General features: G+C 39.9%; 1 protein-coding gene across 2 annotated transcripts in view; it reads left to right on the top strand.

The window, feature by feature from the left end:
• The window catches only part of fam91a1 (family with sequence similarity 91 member A1), a 126,935-nt gene that overhangs the window by 25,181 nt on the left and 75,932 nt on the right, over window positions 1–25,822 (top strand). For both annotated transcript variants that reach the window (XM_034000966.3, XM_034000965.3), the window contains exons 4-7: window positions 15,721–15,778; window positions 16,738–16,805; window positions 17,322–17,435; window positions 19,149–19,239. In XM_034000966.3, coding sequence (XP_033856857.3) covers window positions 15,721–15,778; window positions 16,738–16,805; window positions 17,322–17,435; window positions 19,149–19,239 — 331 coding nt within the window. The remainder of the gene's footprint in view (window positions 1–15,720; window positions 15,779–16,737; window positions 16,806–17,321; window positions 17,436–19,148; window positions 19,240–25,822) is intronic.

The raw sequence follows: 25,822 nt of genomic DNA, 5'->3' as shown, positions 1-25,822 counted from the left end.
TGTGTGTGTGTGTGTAGAGAGAGAGAGAATAATAGATGGGCTTCAGTGAGTGAAATAATTATTTTTTATTTTTTAACAGAATTTGTGTTATAGTTAAACAAAAAGGCACGACTTGCATTCAAATAAGAACACTTCCGATTTATAAAAAAATAAATACAAATGACTTAAGTTTAACAACTGAAAAGAATATGCGTGCGTCTGCATCAGATTAACATTTTAATAATAATAAATTCTGTATTTTAACAGAAGTAATTTCTGAACTATAGTTGTTCTATACTGTTTATATTGTATGTCCAAAAGCAAAGCATTTGAATTAATCTCACAAACCCTCACTAATGTATCTATTGTACTAAATTCAGCTTATTTTTCTATAATATTGCCATATAATCCAAACACAACATGCTTTGAAACAAAAGGCAGTTGGTACATTTTATAGATAAAAACAAAACAAAACTGTGTTGCCTTAATTTTAAATAAAAAAAAAAAAAGTGAATACTTGGCCTACTTATGATTTGTCTCTTCCAACGCGTAATGTAGGCTATAAGTGTGTCCTAGCAATGCGCAAATCTACCGTACTAGCACCAGAAGCAGCACACTCACACTCAAGATTTTACTGCAAACCGGCAACAGGAGACTTAAAACTGGGTACTAATTCAATACATCGATTCACCAAAATGTAATCAAAGCTCGGTAAAATTTAAGGACAGATGATCAGTAATCGATGCATCGATTAATTGTTGCACCCCTAGTTACAACAGTTTACCTATGACTGCTAGGTCCAGTAATCCCATTGCGAAAACACAACCAGATGACCTTTTATTTAGTATTTAATAGATTTTATTTAATAGGGTATTGCCGGTACAGAGTGAACATGAATTTTAAATTTACAGCAGCGTGTATCACTCGGTATTTGTAATTCCCCGGGTTTGACCCGTAACCAAAAAGTCCAGTTTTACACACCAACACTAAACACAAAACACAAACACAGTTCTTAGTGATAGTGAATACATGCAAGCGGTGTAATACAGTTCTCCGTGATGTCCGGGTTTATGCTGGCTTTCGCTACAGCTCTGGATCGTGCAACTGGTAGTCTATTAAAAACAGACGACAGTTAACAAAACACTAACAAACACAAGACAAAACTCACGGTTCACGAAACAGCAAAGACTCCTTGTAGGTTTTCAACACTAACCATTTACCAAGGAACAGATCACGTCAGCTATGACCTCTATTTATATCCTCGCATATGACCCGTAGATGCCACACCGTTTACCGTCTGGGTCATTGAGTTTGGATACCGTAGCTGCGCCCCTTTCCTAAATGACCAACTTCCACCTACCCTACGGAATAAGTTGTCACGTATCCCACTGCTCAGAGTGGAGCCGAAGGAATACTCGGCTAAATCTACCTTTCCTATCACTCCCCTCTTGGGAAAAGTAATCCGCATTTTGGTGGTCTTTCCCCGCACGGTGTACCATGTGGTACATGAAGGGCTGCAATGCCAGATACCACCGAGTTATCCGGGCATTGCTGTCCTTCATTGTGCTTAACCAGTTGAGTGGGGCGTGGTCAGTGACGAGATCAAATGAGTGCCCCAGCAGGTAGTATCTCAAAGAGTGAGTAGCCCATTTGATGGCGAAACACTCTTTTTTTGACAACGGAGTTTTTTACTTATATACAGAATGGGATGTTCTACTCCATCTACCATTTGGGACAGGACTGCACCCAAACCGACATCCGACGCATCAGTGTGGAGGATGAATCTCTTGGTGAAGTCTGGAGTGATGAGAGCGGGGGCCTGGCAAAGTCTCTGCTTAACAATATCAGTCGCCCCCTGACATTCTTCTGACCACTTAATTGAATTAGGTGCGCTCTTCCTGGTGATGTCAACTAAGGGATTAACCGCTGTGGCATACTCGTGGATAAAGCAGCGGTAATAACCGGCTAACCCCAGTAGAGACCTCACCTGAGCCTTGGTTTTGGGGATTGCTGCATCCACCAAGGCCTGGACCTTGGTGACAACGGGTTTCACCCTGCCAACGGGTTTCACCCTGCCATTCCCCATTATAAAGTATTGTGTCTCTTTTTTGGCAAACGCACATTTTCGCAAGTTAGCTGTCAGCCGGGCTGCCCTTAGAAACTGAAGGACGGCTGTGATCCTAGCCAAATGCTCTCGCCAGGTGGAGCTGTAAATCACCACATCATCTATATACGCTGCCTCATATTCACGATGTGGATGTAAAACCTGGTCCATCAGTCTCTGGAAGGCAGCGGTCGCACCATGTAGCCCAAACAGCATGGTTGTGAAATGAAACAGCCCTTCTCATGTTGAAAATTTAGTTCTCTCTAGAACTACTATTTAACAGGGTCTGCTAATATCCCTTCGTCAGAACCAGAGTGGGAATAAACCTTGCCGTCCCCAGTCTATCTGAGGCATGGGATACGCATCAAACTTGGCAATAGCATTTACCTTGCGGAAATCAACACAAAAGCGGTTGGTGCCATCCTTTATGGCCACTATCACAATTGGACTGCACCACTCACTCCTGGAAGGCTCAATCACCCCAAGTTCAAGCATTTCCCATACCTCTTTGCGGACGCCACCCCTCGTCGACTGGAATACGATAAGGTCTCTCTCGCACTGTGACACCTGGGGGAGAGACAATGGCATATTCACCAAGGTTAGTTCTACCTGGCACATCAGAAAAAAACTTAATTGAGGAATTCAACAATCATACGAAGCTCCTGTTGCTGATCAAGTAACTGTTCCCCTATTGAAATGTCCTTTGTGTTAGAGGTCTCTAGCTTGGGGCCCAAATCATCCTCTATATTGCCTGGGGCTATAAATAAGGCCTCCCTTGCCTGCCAGGGCTTTAATAAATTTATATGATAAATTTATTTTTCATTACGGCGATCGGGCTGTCTAATTTCATAATTCACCTTTCCTACAGCCCGAATCACTTCATATGGCCCCTGCCATTTAGCACATAGTTTTGATTCTGAGGAGGGAAGCAGCAACGTTACCTTGTCTCCAGATCGAAAGGTTCGAATTAATGCATTTTGGTTGTAATGCTGCTGTTGTCGGTGCTGAGCCGATTTGAGATTGTCCTGAGCCAAACGACCGACCAAATCTAGGCGATCTCTAAGTAGGAGCACATGCTGCACTACATTTTTGGACGAGCCTTTGTGCTCTTCCCACCCCTCTCTCAACAGATCGAGAATGCCGCGAGGCTGTCGGCTGTACAAGAGCTCGAAGGGGGGGAACCCTGTCGAACTCTGCGGCACCTCTCTCACTGCAAAAAGGAGGTAGGGAAGGAGTGATGCCCATTGTTTTTGCTTCTGATTCACAAATCGTCTCGGCATCGCCTTCAAGGTCTGATTTAAAGTGGGACCAAAGGGGCGGGGCGCACTCGACCCGGCGCTACTCGCTGGCAGCCTGGGCATGTGGCTACATATTTCAACTTGTCTCCAAGTGTGCACTAGTGAGGGGTCGTTATTTTGGCCCCACACTATGTGAGTAACATCTGCTCTTGATGGCCCGGTAACCTTGCCCTCTCGGTCACACTCCGTTCTGACCCCCTTTGACTGGCGTTTGTTACCATTGTAGCAGGCTCCCACCAACCCCCAGCCTTGTCTTATTAATGCTCCCTCCCATTTGTTATTATTATTTATTTCTTAGCTGCGCCCCTTTCCTAAATGACCAACTTCCACCTACCCTACGGAATAAATTGTCGTGCCATTTAGTTAAGGGTACTCTTCCCGTTACACAGTGCCCTCACAGGTCGAGAGGGAGATCTAACACCAAGCGCCATTCGATCTCTGTCACAGTATCAAACAACTTATTGCAGAATTCTGAAACTTGCTATATTAGGAAATAGTCCAACATTAACTGTTGTTCATAAGAAGCTGATTGGTTTTCTGGTATGGTGGCCAAATTGGATAACATCATAAAAATACAGTAAAAACATAAAAATCATCAAAAAACAAACATCTTCTCGAATGGCTTATTTGATTGAAATGAAAATTGCTATACGTGATCTAAGTATGGTTGGCTTTTACGCTTGTTCAATGGAAGTTGCTACGGTAAAAAACATGGCGGCCACATTGGATAACATCAACATACAAAACTGGCAAATAACTCCTTGTAGAGTACAGATAGGGACATGGTTACTATGGAACACATAGTAACACATGTATGCGCTATAAAAAATGGATTTGCCTGTGACCTTTGACCTCTCCTAAAGGTCAAATGTAAAACTGAATAATAACTCCTTGGAGAATGCAGATAGGGTCATGGTTACTATGGAACACATATAGTAACCCATATATGCTCTATCAAAAAATGCCCTTGCCGGTGACCTCTGCCCTCTGGCAAAGGTCAAATGCAAAAGTTGCTTATAAATAATTTGAGAGTGCAGATATGGCCATGGTTACTATGTAACACATATAGGAAGCCGTCAAGTTGCTTGCAACTTCTAGTTGTTGTTGTTATTTATTTATTTGACAGGTGCCTTTATCGAAGGCAACTTGCAGGTGTTACAGGACGGTACAGGGTTACTATGCAAAATCTTACAGAAGATTTAGTCACAAGTATAGGCAAGGACTATATCTTACTGCTCTTTCTCTTTTTCTCGCATTTCCTGTTTATCCCTTTTTGTCACATCCGGTTTGTTCTAACTTCATTGTTCACCAGTCACTCTATGGCAAATACAGTGGTTCAAAATGAACTTAGTAAATCTACATCATTAAAATAAAAAAAAATGTTTACGGTTTTCTGGGGTACACTGCTCACAATACTTTTATTTGTTTATTTATTTTTAAATAAAGGCTACTTATTTCATCTTTTTGGTAAGACACTGTATCTGCTTAATAACTGTAGATAAAGCATTCCATAATGGAAGCTACACGGTTATATTATTAATGGATAATTAAGAGTTATCACTGACATAAAATATATTATATTATGTTTACTTTCCAATTTAGTTACTGAAAAGAATAGTCACTGCAGTTATCATTATTGAGGTGTACTTGCTGCTAATGCAAGCTGGTTTTTAACATTGTCTTTATTATGCCGGCCAGAGAACAGCCCTTACAACTGCATTGTCATATTTGCTCCATTTTCTTTAAATTCTCAAATTAATAATCGATACCCGGGTAGTAAAAAGAGACCCGGGTCGGGTATTTTAAAATCCGAGGGGTATATATGGGTCATTCTACAGAAAGGGGACTAATTGGGGTTCCAAAAAATTGAGAAACTGATGTGATATTTTTTTAGTGAAACAACCAAAATTAAATAAGAAAAAGTCTTATCTACATATAACTTAACTCAGCTGAGCTGAAATTTTAGTGTGTTTTTTTTTAAATATTTTTGTTCAAAAATGTTTTGGGAAAAGTCATTACCATAACACAACTAAAAACTGTTGTATAAAGAGAAAAATATACATAAAATCGATTAGGCATTATGACATTACACATTAGTGAAAAAAATATTTCTTTCATTTTTCAAAAGGTAAACTTTAATTTTCATATTTATTGACTAATACAATTAGTTAAATTTAGCTTGGCACTTTTATCAGGTTTTGTACTGATGTTTTTAATTAAGAAATGTGTTAGCAATGATTACAAGTATACCAAACTCTTTTTTAAAAAAAATGTGAGCCCCTTAACCCATTGCTAATATAACTTTCACTCCTGCCAATGCTGCTACAGTTTTATTCACCAAAATAACTATTGTTTTGGTAATGACATTAGTTACGGTAATGACACTTAAGATTTAAATAAATATGTACAGAAATAAACCATTTATGATGACTCTACACAGATTCCAAAATAGGTTTTATTGGAAATCGTAAAACTTTAAAACACATTGGGGCTGATGTAAGGATAGCCGTAGTGCAAACAATAGTGGCCGCAAAAGCCAGGCAATTATTTTACACTGTGGCCTATGTAAACTTAAGAGCAATTCTAATTACTCAATACGCACAAATAATAAGCTGCAATCATGATAATGAGGGTCACAAAGAGCACCGCCCGTGCATCAGGCTATTTAGTGGATGCATTAAAGGCCAGAGGTGAGGTTAGTTAGGAGTATAGAGAGCAGTAGGCGCTGTATGAGATTTGTGGAGCACGAAAATCAAATCAAACCAAACAAAAAACATATACATAAGAACGTTTACAAATGCGAGGAGGGCATTCACTCCATCTTGCTCGTTTGGTTGTTAGTAGCTTATTGATCCGAGAATCTCATCAAGCAAAATTCTTTGTTCAAGACTGAATAGATTCAATTCTTTTAGCCTGTCTGCATATGACATGCCTTTTAAACCCGGAATAATTCTGGTTGCTCCTCTTTGCACGCTTTCTAGAGCAGCGATATCCTTTTTGTAGTGAGGTGACCAGAACTAAACACAATATTCTAGGTGAGGTCTTACTAATGCATTGCAAAGTTATAACATTACTTCCCTTGATTTAAATTCAACACTTTTCACTAGATATCCAAGTGTTTTGTTGGTCTTTTTATAGCTTCCCCACATTGTCTAGATGAAGACATTTCTGAGTCAGCATAAACTCCTAGATCTTTTTCATAGATTCCAGTATCTCCCATATGGTATTAATAATGGTCATTTTTATTGCCTGCCTGCAGTACTGTGACCGGGTCTTATGTCACTTGCGTGGATAGCCTCTGTGTTTAGCAAAACAGAGAGACAACTTGGGGTGGAGTTGAAACGCCGGCACAGGCGCGCAGGATTTATTAACAAACAAACAGAAATGAAAGTAAAGGTGGTCATGTGACGTTACCAGCCATGGTAACGCACAGAGGACACATACAGCAAGCTGTACAAAAGGCAAAATAAAACACAGTACAAAAACTACAAATAAAAGGTGCCCCAGAGGGCGAGCGCTAGCCTTAAAAAGAGGCGTCCCGCTCCAGGAACCGGCTACACTACGTAACCCTCGCTATACATCACATGGGATCACTATCTCCTAACTAACCTACTCACGAGCCGGTATTCATACTACGACTCGTGCTGCTTCATACGGCCTTGGCTGGGCATTGCCTTCACAAGCACCGCTTGCAGTCTCAGAGTTGCGTAGCTGTCGTTCCGGCAGAGCGGACGCTCTCCTCCCGAGTATACGCCGCTCCCCTTGCCATGGCGTTGCAGTCGCCTCGAACCAACTCCCGCGGATGCTTTTGAACTGACGGACACTCGATCAAGACCCGCCCACTTGCTGATTGAGGTCCAGCACAGCCAATCATGCTGCCCTTCCCCTCAACCAAGCCTAGCAGGCAGCAAGTCTCAATCGAGCGCCCATCTGTAAAACACTAATTCAATTAAACAAATCAACTCCAAAACAACACACAATAAACCCATTTCCCCATACAAATTATATCCACACTAAATACACACGTGCAGGGCAATCGCCCTGCTACATACCTCCCTCCTTAGGATGAACCCTAAGGGTTCATCCGACGCCACTATTTACTATCACTATCATTACATATACATTAACAGACATCTTACAAAACCCACACAGTCTAAACAAAAACAAACAAAAAAAATTACTCTGTATATCTACTCCCCCATCCCCCCAATTTTTTTTTTTTTTTTTAAATCCTATTCTAACACATATGGGTGGGAGGGAGGGAGGGAGCCCAGCTGTACCAGCCACCAGACAGCTAACTGGCTCAAATGTTAATCATCACAATCATAACTATACTTTATCACTCGCTATTTACCATCATCATCATTTATCAATATTCCCATCACCATAAGTATTACTATAAATTTAACCATAATCCTTATTACTTTTACTTTCACCATACACATCACTAGTTTACTTTTATCATTATAATTTATCATTATCATTCTCACTATTTAACTATTATCATTTAACCTTAATTTATCATTCCTATAATTACCAATTATTAACATCACTACAATAATCATCTCACATTATCAATAACCAACTACCATTTATCCAATAAATCATTTAACAATAATCAACTAACATTTACCAATAATTAATTTACAGCTATTAACCAACACTTATTCTCACCCCTGGGCTCCTATGAGGGGGCGCCCATTCAACCCCGCTTACCCCCTAAACCCAGTGTCCCTTCACGGGACTCCTCTCTGGAGGATTGCCCCGCCTCCTTCTGAGACGATCTCCCACGAACGACAGTTCCTCCTTCGCTGACGCTCGGCAGGCAGTTCCTCCCGCTGGCGTCCGGGCAGGCAGTCTCTCCGGCTCCTCCCTCGCCAGCTTCCAGGACCAGAACTCCTCCTTCTGCAGCTCTCGGGGACGGACCTCTCTCGGCCTCTCTGACGTTCGGGATCTCGCGGCTCCATCCATCTTCAGCAGCCCCTGAGGGTTACCTGCGGTCTGCCCTTGTCCCCCCCCAAAAATTTCAGAGGTTTGCTCATCCATGTCTCTCTGTAGCGATCTAGCCTTGCTTCGGCAGGGTGCAGCGGAATCCCCTTCCGACACCATATGTGACCGGGTCTTACGTCACTTGTGTGGATAGCCGTAGATAGATTCATACAACGACTCGTGCTGCTTCATACGGCCTTGGCTGGGCATTGCCTTCACAAGCACCGCTTGCAGTCTCAGGGTTGCGTAGCTGTCGTTCCTGCAGAGCGGACACTCTTCTCCCGAGTATACGCCGCTCCCCTCTGGCATGGCGTTGCAGTCGCCTCGAACCATCTCCCGCGGATGCTTTTGAACTGATGGACACTCGATCAAGACCCGCCCACTTGCTGATTGAGGTCCAGCACAGCCAATCATTTGCTGCCCTTCCCCTCAACCAAGCCTACCAGGCAGCAAGTCTCAATCGAGCGCCCATCTGTAAAACACTAATTCAATTAAACAAATCAACTCCAAAACAACACACAATAAACCCATTTCCCCATACAAATTATATCCACACTAAATACACACGTGAAGGGCAATCGCCCTGCTACAAGTACCTTACCCTTTTCTATATTAAATGAAATTTGCCATGTGTCTGCTCAGTTCTGAATGCTGTCTAGATCATTTTGAATGACCTTTGCTGCTGCAAGTGTTTGCCACTCCTCCTATTTTTGTGTCGTCTGCAAATTTAACAAGTTTGCTTACTTTACCAGAATCTAAATCATTAATGTAGATTAGGAATAGCAGAGGACTTAATACTGATCCCTGTGGTACACCACTGGTTACCTCGCTCCATTTTGAGGTTTCTCCTCTAATCAGTACTTTCTGTTTTCTACCTGTTAACCACTCCCTAATCCATGTGCATGCATTTCCTTGAATCCCTGCTACGTTCAGTTTGAGAATTAATCTTTTATGCGGTACTTTCTCAAAAGCTTTCTGGAAATCTAAATAAACCATGTCGTATGCTTTGCAATTATACATTGTCAATGTTGCTTCCTCAAAAAAGTCAAGCAGGTTAGTTAGACACGATCTCCCTTTCCTAAAACTATGCTGACTGTCTCCCAGGATATTGTTACCATATAGGTAATTTTCCATTTTAGATCTCATTATAGTTTCCATAAGTTTACATATAATAGAAGTCAGGCTTATTGGTCTGTAGTTACCTGGTTCGGTTTTGTCTCCCTTTTTGTGGCTCGGTATTACGTTTGCAATTTTCCAGTCTTTTGGTACAACCCCTGTGTCAAGGGACTGTTGCATGATCTTGGTTAGCGGTTTGTAAATAACTTCTTTCATTTCTTTGAGTACATTGGGAGGATCTCATCCGGCCCAGGGGATTTGTTTATTTTAAGAGCTCCTAGTCACTTTTACACTTCTGCCTCTGTTATGCTAAAGTTATTTAAAACTGGATAGGAACAGGTCGACATGTGGGGCATGTTGTCCGTGTCCTCCTTTGTAAAAACCTGTGAAAAGTAATCATTTAATATATTTGCTATTTTTTTTTCTTCATCTATGATTTTGCCATCTTTCATCTATGATTTTGCCATTTGTGTCTCTTAGACATTTAACCTCCTCTTTGAATGTTCTTGCTCTTATAATATTAGAAAAACATTTTGGAATTGGTTTTAGCCCCCTTAGCAATATTGATTTCTATCTCTCTTGGCCTTTCTAACTTCCTTTTGACTTGTGTTTGCAGTTCCAAGTACTCTTTCTGTGTACTTTTTTTGGTCCCTTTTAAACGCTTTGAAAAGTGCCTTTTTTCGCTGAATATTTTTTTTTTAAATTGATCTATTGACCCTTTGCGGTCCTATGTCGGACCTGGTCCGACATTGCAATTATTCCTATCCAGTCCAATGTCGGACCCTGTCCGACATCATCAAAAAGACGCAAAAAACGGGTTTCTAGTCGTTTTTTCTCCGGAAAAAGCAGAGAAAACCATTCAATGGCCGAGTGGGAGCGACAGGAGCCGAGACATGCCGGAAAAAAAAGGGCGTATCTCTGAATAGTCATACATGGTATCAGGTATCAGATAATGGAGGCCATAAGGAAACAAGCTGGCTGTGACTGCATCAGATGTTATAGTAATAAAATAATGACTTGGATCGCATTATTGAGGCGTTTGGTGATAAAACGAGTGATCAGGAGATGATTGACCAGTATGTACGACTATTATTATTATTATTATTATTTATTTCTTAGCATATGTGAAAGCTATAGCGAACGAAAGGGTGGGGCGTGGCTGGAGATGCCTAGTGAGTGCTTTGTTGATATGCAGGGCCTTTTAAACCTGTTTGACTGTGGAAAAAAAATACTTTTAAACAGCGCGTCTAAATATAAATATAAAATAAATTGGACCTGACGCGCACTTAATAAATGGACTGCAAAGGGTTAAACCATTTTGGCCATTTTGTTTTAGATTTAGATTTGTCTACTTTTGGGATGTGATTGGTTTGCGCCTCTAGTACTACATTTTTAAAAAACAGTCATTTTTTTTTCTGTGGCTGTTTTCTCTATTTTACTCCAATCTAGTTTTGTTATTCTCTGTTTCATACCTTCATAGTTTGCTTTTCTAAAATTGTAAACCTTAGCTTTAGTCATTAATTTGGGGGTTTTAAAAAACACTTCAAATGAGACCATGTTGTGGTCTGAGTTTGCCAATGGCTCTCTGACCTCTGTTTTAGTTATTCTGTCTTCGTTATTTGAAAAGACTAAATCAAGACATGCCTCCCCTCTAGTCGGCGCCTTGACAAATTGTGTTAGGAAGCAGACATTAGTCATTTCCACCGTTTCATTTTCATCCGTCGTGCTCCCCACCGGGTTCTCCCATTTTATATGGGGGAAGTTGAAATCCCCCATTAGTATGGCTTCTCCTTTTCTACATGCATTTCTAATGTCATTGTATTACAGGTTATTTTGCTCGCCGTCTGAATTTGGCGGTCTATAGCATGCACCTATTATTATGCCCTTCGAATTTGTGTCCATTATTCTGACCCATATTGATTCAGCGTTGTTTTCTTTGTTCCCTCCTTTCTAGTTTAAATGCTTCTGGACCTCCTCAAGGATCCTTTCTCTGAGTAGATTGGTGCCCTTTCTGTTTAAGTGCAGTCCGTCCCACCTAGATAGATAGTCCTTGTTGTAGAATGTGCTCTATTGTTCAAGATAGGTGAAGCCTTCCTGTGTGCACCACGATTTCAGCCATGCATTTTGATTTTGTATTTCCAGCTGTCCATATGGTCCTTTGCAAGGCGCCGGCAGTATCCCAGAAAATACCACAGTTTTGGTCTTGTCTTTTAATTTCCTTCCTAGCTCTCTGAATTTGTTTTGCAGGGATCTTGGCCTGTCTCCTCCAATGTTGTTTGTACCTATGTGGATGACTACTACCGGGTTGTCTCCTGTTCGTTCAGGAGCCTGTCCACGTTCTCAGTGATGTGCTTGACAGACGCTCCTGGAAGGCAGCACACTGTTGTAGTAAGGGGGTCCAAACTGGAAACTGAACTTGCTGTGTTTCTCAATATGGAGTCCCCAGCAATCATGACCTCCCTTCTTTTTGCTGCCTGGCCAGCATTGTTTATAGGGTCCTGGATGTTGTTCCTTTCATTCTCTTGATGTTGGTTTTGGTCATCTAAATGTTGAAGTGGCTCAAATTTGTTGGATGTTTGGATTTCTGGTGGTTGTGTTTGACGAAGTTTCTTTTTTTCCCTGCTAATGCCTATCTGAACCCAGCTGTTTCGACTCTCTTCCATCTCCCTGGTGGCTTTCAGTCTGCTCGGGGTGCAGACTTCCATGAATTGTGGGTGTGTCAGCTCCTCAAGCTTCTGTTGCTGTCATTTCCTCCAGCTCCATTTCTAACAGACTTACTCGTTGAAGTCCTGAATCGTGCGGCACTTTACACACACTTGGTTGAGCTCTGTTGGGTTTTCTTGGATTTCCCACATCATGCAGTTGTCACAGATTACTGGCTTGAAGACCATGTTTTATTTATTTTTTTTTGTTTTGGAAGTTCAGTTTAGCTTCTGCAGCTGTCAGCCTGCTTTCTAACTGAGCTGTACTTGTCCACTCTTACGTCTCCCACGCTGTCGCCTCACTCGCTGTCGCTCTGAACACTGGCTGCCTTTTGTTTGTTTCTGCGTTGTGCTGCTGGCTCCGCCCCTCCCCCGTGTCTCAGAACGGCGTGGAATTTGAATCAGCTGCTCCAAGTTTCAGCTTGTTATCAGAAAAAGACACGCAGCTGTTAGACTTTAAGCTGCAGTGTTTTCTGACTAAAGCCATTCAAGATGTAATTCCTCCTTACTGCTTCTAACTGTCATATACTTGTGTACTCGTACTTCCCCCACGCTGTTGCTTCCACACGCTGTCGCTGTGAACGCTCTCTCTAGGCTGTGTTTAGGTGTATTTTGCATCTTACAAGTCTATGGTCACTTCCTTGTTTCGTATTGAGATACATATCTTGTATGGTGTGCTTCTTGTTGGTGAGTATGTAGTCAATTTCATTCTTCACTCTGTTGGGTCCTCTCCATGTCCATTTCCTGATGGGTTTCTTCTGGAAGGTGTTCATAATGAATACGTTTTTGTATGTCGCCCCTCTCATTCCTGTTACCATGTCCAAATTTGCCGACCGAATTCTCATCTTCTTGCTGGGCTCCTATTTTGGCGTTGAAGTCACAGATGATGAACTTATAATGGCTCTTCCCATTTTTGTGTAGTTCTTGTAAAAATATTAGACTTCTTCATCCAAATAGCTGCTTGTTGGTGCATATACTTGGATGACCTGAAGTTCATACTAACTTGAAAATTTCACTATCAGTCTTATGGACCTCACTAATGCGCTGTCAATCTCTACTACATTATTCTTCATTCTCTTGTGGACTGTTATTTTATAATAAAGAATTTAGTTAGAAGTTAGTGTTCTTTTTCCTTCATGCATCTGTCAGTATAAATAATGGTAGTGATTCTGAACTCCGTTGTAGATTTCAACAAATATATTTTATTCAATACAGTCGAACAGTTGGGTATTCCATTGTCCCTAAGCACAGGTCATAACAGATTCAACAAGACAATACAATGTTGGGGTTAATGTAGACTTAACCTTATGACATCACCACTTAATCCTTAAACCTATCAGAATGTCATTGACCATGTGGGTCCACTTTCGTTTTATTACCTTAAGTGACTGTAACATCAAAGCTTGTTTGATGTTCCACTCAGGAAACCCTGATGTTATAAAGTGAAGGAAGGAAGGAGATTGTTTAAACTTTTGAAGGTTTTAGCCCCCAAAGTGTTATCTCTGACAAAGCACAGGGTCCCCTTTTAAATTGCCGTTTGGTGCACTTTAAAAGCTTTCCCCTTACCATCTGTCTTCCTGCTCCAGTAATTAATATTAAACCCAAATTGTCTTTTACTAACTAACTAAATGAAACCCAAATACTAACAATACTAAAACTAACAGTTAATCTTTTAAACTAATTTCTTAAAGTGCATGTTTCTCCAACATGGACAATGAATCCAACACCTCCTGTTCGTCCATCTGTAGTGCCTTGGTAGAAGAGAAGGTGTCCACTCTTGAATTCTAGTAGTCCTTCGTCTTTTCGCCGTACTTCGCTTAGTCCTACGATGTCCCACTTGATTCTTCCTCCAACTCTTGAAGTCTTGCTTCATCTGAAAGAGATCTGCAGTTGTACGTGGCCAGGTTTCCGTGTTCTGTGGCAGCCTCTGCCTTCATTCCAAACTGGCCCAGCCTCCGGGGAATGAGGGCCATGTTTTTGTCTGTGCTTTCATTATGTGGGGCGATTGGCCATAACTCACCATGCTGGCCAGGCGGGTTGGTGAGTGCCCCTTCCACTTTGGCAGAGTATGTTACTCAAGCTTTCACAGCATGGTTGAACCTGCTAGAGTCAGGGGACCCCACTGTACTTTGTCTTGAGAACCCGTTGTCACCCTCCTGCCACTTTGAGGCAGTGGAAGTTGGACTTTAGGAGGGATATATATATCCAAATATTCAAACGAATATTTTTTGACAGGTATTCAGATACAAAAATCCGATGTTCGTATTCGCTAGAAATGACAAAAATACCTTGCACTTATTTACCGTCTCACCAGAATTTGGGCGACCAGTTTTAAAAATGGCAAATGAAAAAGAGCTCTGTGATATATGAGAGTAATATAGTGCGTGTAGAAGTATGTGAACTTGCCTCGCCCACTGAATGCATGCCTGCCACAGGGCTCCCCTGGGTCCTAAACCCTGCCAAGTACAGATGGGGATTGCAGTAACCACACCACCGGCATGAATGTTTGAATGTTTTTTTACGTAGTACCATTTTTCTGATATCTTCATGCTGCAGTATATGACCGACCATGAGTGAACACGTATATAATTACCGGTATTAGTTTTCTTTTTTTAAACATGTACATTATTAGTATCTTTCATAAAGCGGGAAACCATTGCTATAGAGCTTCACGATAGATGACTGCGGTTTGTACCGCCCCATGTAGATACGCATGAGGCCCATAATGCAAATCGTATTGTTTGAACAGTGCAGAACAACATGGATACAATTTAAAGGCATGAAGTTTATTTTATAGACCAAAAGTAAAATTAAATAACTGTTAAAAACATTATGATTTTATAAGATAAGACAATGACCTAACAGAATATTAGTTTATTCAGTGTCTATAAAGTGCTAATTTAATCTGTCATGGAGATTATTGTCTTGTAATGTTAACCCTGGTTTCACACACGCTAAAAATGAACACATAATAGGTAGATGATAATTATTACTTTTATCAAAATTATGACTACGAAAAAAAAAAAAAGCGGGAGCAAATGGCTAGCTATAACGTTACCATGAGCCAAGTAACATCTTACTTGTTTTATCAGTACGAATAATACAATCTTGAGGTGCATTAATTTATCTTATCTGTTTTCTTTTTATAATAGATTATCACAACCTTGTATACTTCTCCTGTTTAACTAGTGAAACAGGAGAAATGTTATATAAACACACATGGCTAACTAATGCCACTGTTTAATAAAATGAACCCAGCATTCATATATTGGAAATTCAAAATGTTTTGAATGTAAGTTTGACAGGGATGGGGTTAAAATCCCATCTCTGCGAAATCTGGTGCAGAATGTGCCTGGGCTTAATTGATCACCAATTATTCAGTTAAGCACCAGCCACATTCTGCACCTGGATTTGGCAGAGATGGGATTTTAACCCTATTTTAAATTACTTTATTTACACAGATCAAAATACAAATGTATAAACATTATTGAAGACTAAACTTGTAATACTTTTGTTTTCTTTTTTCTTTCAGGACATCATGAATAGCGAAAAAAGTTACGACTCTTTACCAAACTTTACTGCTGCTGATTGTAAGTGTGTTTTAAAGTAAAATATGGGGATTTCACCAAGCTAAATGCAAAACAACAAGAAATAACTAAATCAATGTAATATCATCAGGTCTGAACATGATGCAGAAAAGGTCTGATAAAAATATTGGACATCTCAGATTACAGAAATGTCCTTGAACAATAAAGCATAAAACAGATCAAACAGATTATGCTATTGGCTTGTATCCACTCCATGTATAACTTGCATCTCTGAGCTGCCTTGGGTTATATTCCTTGAATTGTCTTATAAAACAGGTATGTCAGTAACATACACCCCACCTCCATGATGAAAAAGTTGACCATGACATATATCAACAGTTTAAACAGAATATTATAGAATAAGAATAAGCAATGACATGTTTAATCACACTGAAGAGATTCTGCAGATGTATTACATAATACAGTTGTGACATATTAACAAACATCTCTTGTAAGTTTCTTTTATCACCTCTGGTTTTTGGTATAACCATTTTGTGACTACATTTGTTTTAATCATATCTCAAACTTAACAGTACCCAATGATAATCAATTTAATCTTTGCAAAACTGTACTTCATGTTAACAAACCATTATATCAGATGAGTCATTCCTTCTACCCTCTTTTTAAAAACAATTGTCAGGGGTTCCCATAAAAAATCTGAATCACAAACAAAGAATGTACTGGGGGGGAAGTACATTAATTTTTATAGTGTCCATTTAATATAGCTATTTTACAAAAGATCTGCTGATTTAATCAAACTTTTTTCACAAAATGTTATTGAACATACTTTCCATGTAGATCACACCACAGGACAAAAGTAATAAGGGTTACATACTCTTGTATTTGGAGCTGTTTCTGGTTTGTTTTTATATCATTAAATATGTATCAAAATTGTGTTGAATTGTTGCTGTTTGCTAATATACTACTTTAAATTGTATTTCTTATTTTCCTTTTACCCACAGGTTTAAGGCTTCTTGGAATAGGGAGAAACCAATACATTGACCTTATGAACCAATGCAGGTCTTCTAAAGTAAGGACGGTTTCTTCATGTAACCTTAATTTATATTATAGTTTTCATTGTGTGTTTTTTCAAAATTAATACACGTTGATCAGTTCAAATATCCAATTGCTTTGTTGTTGTTGGTGGTGTTTTTTTTTTTTTTTTTTTTTTTTAAAGCCCTCATAACCCAGCACATTTCAAATTCCCTGATATTATTGTTAACTATCATCTGTCTTTTATCAAACTATGTATTAGTTAAAAACTTTTCTATAAATCATATGGAGCTGTTTTTTTGGGTGAATGTGAATGTTAAGTGTGAAGCAAACAAAAACAAAGTGTTACATAAATTATACAAAATGTAGCAGAAATGATTGTTAGAAGTAGATGATCTCAAAAACAGAATGTCTACCCATTGATGGAGCAGACATAAGATACTGTAATTACGTTAATAGATATTTTTTTCACAAATAAATAAAGGAAATACTATATGAGGTTTGGGACAACTAATGTAAAAGAAGGAAAATAATTTATGCTGCGCAACTTCAGAAATTTTTCAGGAGAAAAACTGCCCGAGATCTTCTCCCAGTGAAGCCAGTGGAGATTGCAGTGGAGCCCTTGTGGGTCATGCAGGCGGGATACATCACAGAGGATGATATCAGGGTGAGTGGTTGGATAACAAAAAGGGACACTTTCCAACAAATTCCAAAGACATGTTATTAAAATGACCATGTGAAGATTTTCCTCCAACACATTTTTTAGATCCCTTTCAAGTAAGTAATGTAACCAACAGGGTTATTGACACCCTGCAGAATACCAGGGCAGCATCTACATGTTCCCAGTACGGTGGGGTGTGGGATGTCTGCCTTGTGGGTTTGACCCCACAACTTGTCCCATGGCAGGAATACAGTAACTATTTGATGAGGGGAAATCCCCATCCACATTAAAGGCCTATCTGGCAGCTATTTCAGTTTGCCAGTTAAGATTGACTTGGGCTCCCCAGGAGCTCACTTCCTGGCGTTGCAATATTTGAAAGGGGCCCATGAACGACATTGTCCCTCCCTGGATGTTAACCTACATGCTTAATGCACACGCCTCCATTTGTAGCCCCTGCATTCAGCTGAGCTAAAATGTTTATCATTTAAAGCAGCTTTCTTGCTTGCTACCACCTCTGCAAAGCAGGTGAGTGAGATGCAGGCATTCTCTATTTCGATAGCCTGCTTAATTTTTCAGAGGCCAGGATAAAGGTCACGCTTTGCACCAGTTCTGCCGCCTTGCCGAAGACAATCTCGGCGTTCCATGTCAGCCAGTCTGTGGAATTGGAGGCTTCCATCCACCTCCTTTCCAGTATGACAGGGAATGACTTTGCATACTATGTTGACAGGACGAAAAGTTGTAGGCAGTCTGAACTATTTTTTGTCTTCTATGGGGCAGTCCCATGGTTAAGCCCTGTCTAAGCAGCGGCTGTCCAAATGGATAACAGACATAGTCAGGACTGCCTATGAACTGGTCAACTTGCCCCCTCCAGAAAAGCTCACTGCCCATTCCACCAGGGACATGGTAACTTTGTGGGCTTTATTCTAGGGTAAATCTGTCAAGGACATGCAATGCAGCGGTAGGCTACTCCCCATACCTTTACTAGGTTCTACAGACTTAATGTCGTGGATCCTCAAACACCCTGGTTTTGGAACTAGTGTTAAGGGCGGCTTCCCAGTCGACCCTTAAAGCACAGGCACAGTGGTGAAATTCTCCCTCAGTTTTTTCACCCTAGCTACTTGTTACTGGGGTTCCGAATGGTAACACACAGGGCAGCCTTTGACTTTGGTACACTCACCCATTCGATAATGGTTACATTTTTTACTTGAAAGGGAACGTTGGGTTATTATCATAACCCTGGTTCCCTGAAATAGAAATGTAACTATTAACCTTCAAGGTCGCTACGTCCACGATTTGCAGCAGGCTTGAAGGAAAAATGACGCCAAGATCTGTGAGCGCAGTCCTTTTGGTCCCTCGGGGGCAGGGACACGACTGCGTCACAGGCTCAAAGGAGCAGCTTTGGTATACAATATTTGGGAGTCGGGTCTTTAGAAGGTAAATACCCATTCGGTAATGGTTACATTTCTCTTTCAGGGAACCAGGGTTATGATAATAATGGTTTCTCGTAGAATGACAAAAAGGCTTAGGTCTTGTAATACTTTGGACTGAATGTCACACCATTACACCAATACTTTGGAACAAGCCAAATGAAAGAACACAGTTCTTTCTGTTCAGTTAGAATGTTTTCTGAACATTAAGTTTAAGATTAATGTTTAAAGTTGATGTTTTTTTCTTGTGTCTCTGGTAAGTCTAATTACTGCCTTTTTTACCATTCTCTAGATTTGTTCCTTGGCGGAGAAGAGTGCAATTGATAAACTGATAGATTCAGGGCCCCAGCTGGCTGGATCAGTGGACTACAATGCTGTTCTCAGTGAGTGGCTTAAAATCAAAATAATATTCTTCTCACAGAAGCACGATTGATCAGTCTGCTGTAATGTTGTGGTCCAGACACCATGGAATGACTACTGCATATGCACATTTGACATTTTACAAAAGACAATTTATCTGCCCTGGGAGGAGCTGACCGCCTTAAAGGGCACATAATGAGATTTTTATTTTACTGTGTTAGATGTTCCCATGTGTTGCTACAACTGTTAACATAAGGTTTGTGTATTTATTTATTTATTTATTTATTTATTTATTTATTTACTTACTTACTTACTTACTTATATAATAACATAAGAACGTTTACAAACGAGAGGAGGCCATTCAGCCCATCTTGCTTGTTTGGTTGTTAGTAGCTTATTGATCCCAGAATCTCATCAAGCAGCTTCTTGAATGTTCCCAGGGTGTCAGCTTCAACAACATTACTGGGGAGTTGGTTCCAGACCCTCACAATTCTTTTAAACCTTCTTTTAAACTTTTAAATTGCATTCTCTGCAATGATGGATTTACTAGTGAGCAGAAGGATGATGGGAAATGTAGTTCTGAGAAGTCCATGTCAGTACATGGGAAGCCATCTTGAGGCAGGGAATGCAATTCACAAGTTTAAAAAATTAAAACAATACACACATCTTACGTAAACAGTTGTAGCAACAGATGGGAACATGTAATACAATAAAATAAAAAGGTCCTTATGTGCCTTTTAATATTCCAGAGGCTTGTTTCAAGTCCCATTGGTGGTGTGTGCTTTACACATTCATGAAAATTGTGTATTTCCTTTAGTAGAAATTAAACAGTACTTTGTTGTTTATACTTAGATCTTTATTTACCAGACTTACTCAGGGCTTGAAATGAACTTTTCCATCCACTAGCCACCAGGGCGACTGGATGGAAAAATCCACCGGCCCCACACACATTCTGCTGACACATTATAATGTTTATTGATACTTAACCAAAAATGCAGAGTTTGTGTTGCAGTGTATGTTTAATATATTAAATAATGGGACAAGAGAAACTGCCAAAACAAGCAACTATTGGAACATGTAAAAATAACATTTTATTGTGACCATTGAACATGTCATAAACATAATCTCTTCTGATATTTCTTGTTGAAAAAGCCACATACTGAACCTGTACGCTGTCCCATCCTAATTTTTTTATTTTTATTTTTTTAAAGTAGTACATTTTGGCTCCCGAGTGGCACATCCAGTAAAGGCGCTCCTCGTGGAGTGCAGGATGCGCCCTATAGCCTGGAGGTCGCCGGTTCAAGTCCAGGCTATTCCACTGCCGACCGTGGATGGGAGTTCCCAGGTGGTGGCGCACAATTGGCTGAGTGCTGCCTGGGTGGGGGAGGGGTTAGGTCGGCCAGGGTGTCCTCGGCTCGCTGTGCACCAGCTACCCTTGTGGACTGGCCAGGCGCCTGTGGGCCTGCCTGTAAGTTGCCCAGAGCTGCGTGGTCCTCCGACGCTGTAGCTCTGATGCAGCTGCATGGCGGGCCTGCAGAGTGAAAAGAAACGGACGGCTGACAGCACACGTTTCGCAGGACGCATGTGTCTGTCTTCGTCTCTTCCGAGTCAGGAATGCAGTGGTGGGCCGGGTTGAACTAAAAAATAATTGGGCATTTCAAATTGGGGAGAAAATCAGAAAAATAATTGGAGATTCCAAATTAAAAAAAAAAAAAAAATATTAAAGTAGTAAATTACAAATATGGTACTTTTTTAATTAATCTTCTTCACAAAAAAGCTGCTTATATTCTTATCTATTCGACACATTTTATTTAATAGCTATATTCACAAACTGCACATTGTATAAATTTACATTGCAGAATACTATTGATGTAATCATAGGCACAGACTTGTCAGCACGATTGGTCCGTCTGCTGTACTGTAGTGGTACATTTTATTGAAAATACGGTTTTAAGGGAACTTTTACAAAGTGTACATTGTAACTTAAATGTTGCATGTCCCATTCTGATCACTGGGCTTTTTAAACCACAAAAGCAAAGCGTTCTCAACATCAGACTGTTGAGCAATTTGGAAACACTGATGACTTGCATTCACATTATTATATCCCATTTTTGTCAAAGTGGTTGACAAAGTGTGTGGGAATGTTGAAATCTGCATCGGTTTCTTGTACCGTGGTGTATTCTCCACCGCTTTCAACATCTCCACTTTTATGTGCAAGGATAGTGCACATTTTTACAGAGGAGCTAATGTAAATGCAAGTTATTACATTTCCCAATCATTTACGCTCAGTGGTTCAATCTAAGGCGTTTTGTTTAAATCACATTTTTCTTCCCTGGGAACGCAGTTTTTTCTGCTTTTAAGCATATTTATTAATCGTGAAATATCTTGAAAAACATAATTTTAAACTGTGAAATGCCGTCAAAAAGCAATTTTTTACCGTGAAATACAGCCCTGTGGCAAGGTGAGTTGCAGTGCGCTGGTGTAGAGGTAATGCAGTGTTCAAGATAACGACAGACAACAAAGTACTGGTGAAATGGTGGTTTTAATTTGTAATCCAATAGTCTGATGACAGTAATAAACAATAAATGGAGGACTGGCACTACACAATGATGTGAACTGCTCAACAAAATAAACACGGGGTTCAGTCCCGAAATAATAAGCACAGTATTTAAACACACAATACACAAACACAAGTCCAAGACAGGATAAGTGCTAGTGGTGCAAATACAATTTATCTGTGAACAGTAGTTCAGTGTTGTCCAGGTTTGAGAAAAGTTATTTACAAACCGCTAACCAAGATCATGCAACAGTCTCTTGACACAGGGTTTGTACCGACAGACTGGAAAATTGCAAACGTAATACCGATCCACAAAAAGGGAGACAAAACCGAACCAGGTAACTACAGACCAATAAGCCTGACTTCTATTATATGTAAACTTATGGAAACTATAATAAGATCTAAAATGGAAAATCACCTATATGGTAACAGTATCCTGGGAGACAGTCAGCATGGCTTTAGGAAAGGGAGATAGTGTTTAACTAACCTGCCTGACTTTTTTGAGGATGCAACATTGACAATGGATAATTGCAAAGCATACGACATGGTTTATTTAGATTTCCAGAAAGCTTTTGACAAAGTCCCGCATAAAAGATTGATTCTCAAACTGAACGCAGTAGGGATTCAAGGAAATGCATGCACATGGATTAGGGAGTGGTTAACATGTAGAAAACAGAAAGTACTGATTCCTAATCTACATTAATGATTTAGATTCTGGTATAGTAAGCAAACTTGTTAAATTTGCAGACGACACAAAAATAGGAGGAGTGGCAAACACTGTTGCAGCAGCAAAGGTCATTCAAAATGATCTAGACAGCATTCAGAACTGGGCAGACACATGGCAAATGACATTTAATAGAGAAAAGTGTAAAGTATTGCATGCAGGCAATAAAAATGTGCATTATAAATATCACATGGGAGATACTGAAATTGAAGAAGGGAACTATGAAACAGACCAAGGAGTTTATGTTGACTCAGAAATGTCTTCATCTAGACAATGCGGGGAAGCTATAAAAAAGGCCAACAAGATGCTTGGATATATTGTGTAATGTGTTGAATTTAAATCAAGGGAAGTAATGTTAAAACTTTACAATGCATTAGTAAGACCTCACCTAGAATATTGTGTTCAGTTCTGGCCACCTCGTTACAAAAAGGATATTGCTGCTCTAGAAAGAGTGCAAAGAAGAGCAACCAGAATTATCCCGGGTTTAAAAGGCATGTCGTATGCAGACAGGCTAAAAGAATTGAATCTATTCAGTCTTGAACAAAGAAGACTACGCGGCAATCTGATTCAAAATCCTAAAAGGTATAGACAATGTTGACCCAGGGGACTTTTTTGACCTGAAAAACCAGGGGTTACAAATGGAGATTAGATAAAGGGGCATTCAGAACATAAAATAGGAGGCACTTTTTTACACATAGAATTGTGAGGGTATGGAACCAACTCCCCAGTAATGTTGTTGAAGCTGACACCCTGGGATCCTTCAAGAAGCTGCTTGATGACATTCTGGGATCAATAAGCTATTAACAACCAAACGAGCAAGATGGGCTGAATGGCCTCCTCTCGTTTGTAAACTTTCTTATGTTCTTATTAACAACCTCTCGGTTCCCAGCAAAAAGTTGTCATTAATCGAAAGTTGTCAATAAGCGAAAGACCCCTGTTTTCAAGTGTATTTATATGGAGCAACAATGATATATACTGTAGTTGTACAAATATGGCACTAAAACACATATGTTTAAAACAAAAAAAGGGAGTAGGCTTAAATAGTACTATACAACAATGTACTACAATTGTCCTTACAATGAGTAAAGCAAACATAAAAAAATATGTGTTGTGCTTGCAATCAATTCTAGAGAACACAATTTTAAAATAAGAAATTGTCCAATGGTGTCTGCTTTTTACATTGTACCACCACCCGCTGTAAATCCATTTCAATTTTGCATGCAGCTTCGTAGTCAGTTTCAAAGCCACGATTCTGCTGCAGTCTGCCAGAAATACACAGTTGCAAAGTCAGTGTGTTATAAAAGCTGCACGAAGCATGTGCATAAATCATGCAATTGAGCTCTATAGCACTGGCAACTAGTAATAAAGTTATCAATAAGCGGTGTGCAGTTGCTAATATCAGCATTCTATTATCATTAAAGTCTATGGGACGGGATTGTTCCTGGGAAAATGGTTTTAATAACCAAATGTTGTCTTTATCAGGGTTGCTCATAACCGGCATCTGCTGTGTGTGTGTGTGTGTGTGTGTGTCTGTATATATATATATATAATATATATATATATACATACAGTGCCTATAGAAAGTCTACACACCCTTTCAAAATGTTCACCTTTTGTTGCCTTATAGCCTGGAATTAAAATGCATTAAACACATCCTACCCCACAACTTCCAAGTGAAAAAAATATTCTAGAAATTTGTAGAAAATTAATTAAAAATAAAAACTGAAATAGCTTGGTTGGATAAGTGTCCATCCACCTTGTAATAGCAATCCTAAATTAGCTCAGGTGTAACCAATCGCCTTCAAAATCACACACCAAGTGGCCTCCACCAGTGTTAAATTGTAGTGATTCACATGATTTCAGGATAAATTCAGCAGTTCCTGTAGGTTCCCTCTGCTGGCTAGTGCATTTCAAAGCAAGGACTCAACCATGAGCGTCAAGGCACTTTCAAAAGAACTCTGGGACAAAGTTGTTGAAAGGCACAGATCAGGGGATGGTATAAAAAAATACCAAAGACCTTGAATATCCCTTGGAGCACGGTCAAGACGATTATTAAGAAGTGGAAGGTGTATGGCACCACCAAGACCATGCCTAGATCAGACCGTCCCTCCAAACTGGATGACCGAGAAAGAAGGAGACTGATCAGAGAGGCTACAAAGAGGCCAATGGCAACTTTGCAAGAGCTACAGGCTTTTATGGCCAAGACTGGTCAAAGTGTGCATGTGACAACAATATCCCAAGCACTCCACAAATCTGGCCTGTATGGTAGGGTGGCAAGAAGAAAGCCATTACTCAAGAAAGCCCACCTTGAATCCCGTTTGAAGTATGCAAAAAAACACTCGAGATTCTGTAGCCATGTAGCGAAAAGTTTTGTGGTCTGACAAAACTAAAATGGAACTTTTTGGTCTAAATGCAAAGCGTTATGTTTGGTGCAAACCCAACACAGCGCATCACCCAAAGAACACCATCCCTACTGAGAAGCATGGTGGTGGCAGCATCATGTTATGGGGATGTTTCTCATTGGCAGGGACTGGGGCATTTGTCAGTATAGAAGGGAAAATGAATGGAGCAAAGTACAGAGAAGTCCTTGAGGAAAACCTGCTGCCCTCTGCAAGAAAGCTTAAACTAAAAGCTACACTGGAGTGGCTAAGGAACAAAAAGGTAAATGTCCTTGAGTGGCCTAGTCAGAGCCCCGACCTAAATCCAATCGAAAATTTGTGGCATGACTTGAAGATTGCTGTCCATCAACGCTCCCCAAGGAACTTGATAGAGCTTGAACAGTTTTGTAAAGAAAATCTAGGTGTGCAAAGTTGGTAGAGATCTATCCTAACAGACTCACAGCTGTAACTGCTGCCAAAGGTGCTTCCACCAAGTATTAACTCAGGGGGGTGGAGGCTTATCCAATTATGATCTTTCAGTTTTGTATTTTTAATATAGAATTTTTTTCTCAATAAAAACTTTTTTCCTCTTAACAGTGTGGAGTATGGTGTGTAGATAAGTGGAAAAAAATCTTCATTTAAATGCATGAAACTCTGAGGCACTGACACAACACAATGTGAAAAAAGTTCAAGGGGGTGTAGACTTTCTATAGGCACTGTGTGTGTGTATGTGTGTGTGTGTGTGTGTATATATATATATATAATATATATATATATATATATATATATATATATATATATATATATATATATATATATATACTGTATATACAGCTCTGGAAAAAATTAAGAGACCACTGCAAAATTATCAGTTTCTCTGGTTTTACTATTTATAGGTATGTGTTTGGGTAAAATGAACATTTTTGTTTTATTCTATAAACTACTGA

Source organism: Acipenser ruthenus, chromosome 4 (assembly GCF_902713425.1).
Source record: "Acipenser ruthenus chromosome 4, fAciRut3.2 maternal haplotype, whole genome shotgun sequence".
Lineage (NCBI taxonomy): Eukaryota > Metazoa > Chordata > Actinopteri > Acipenseriformes > Acipenseridae > Acipenser > Acipenser ruthenus.
Note: the sequence above shows the minus strand (reverse complement) of the source record. Positions and strands in the feature narration are given on the sequence as shown.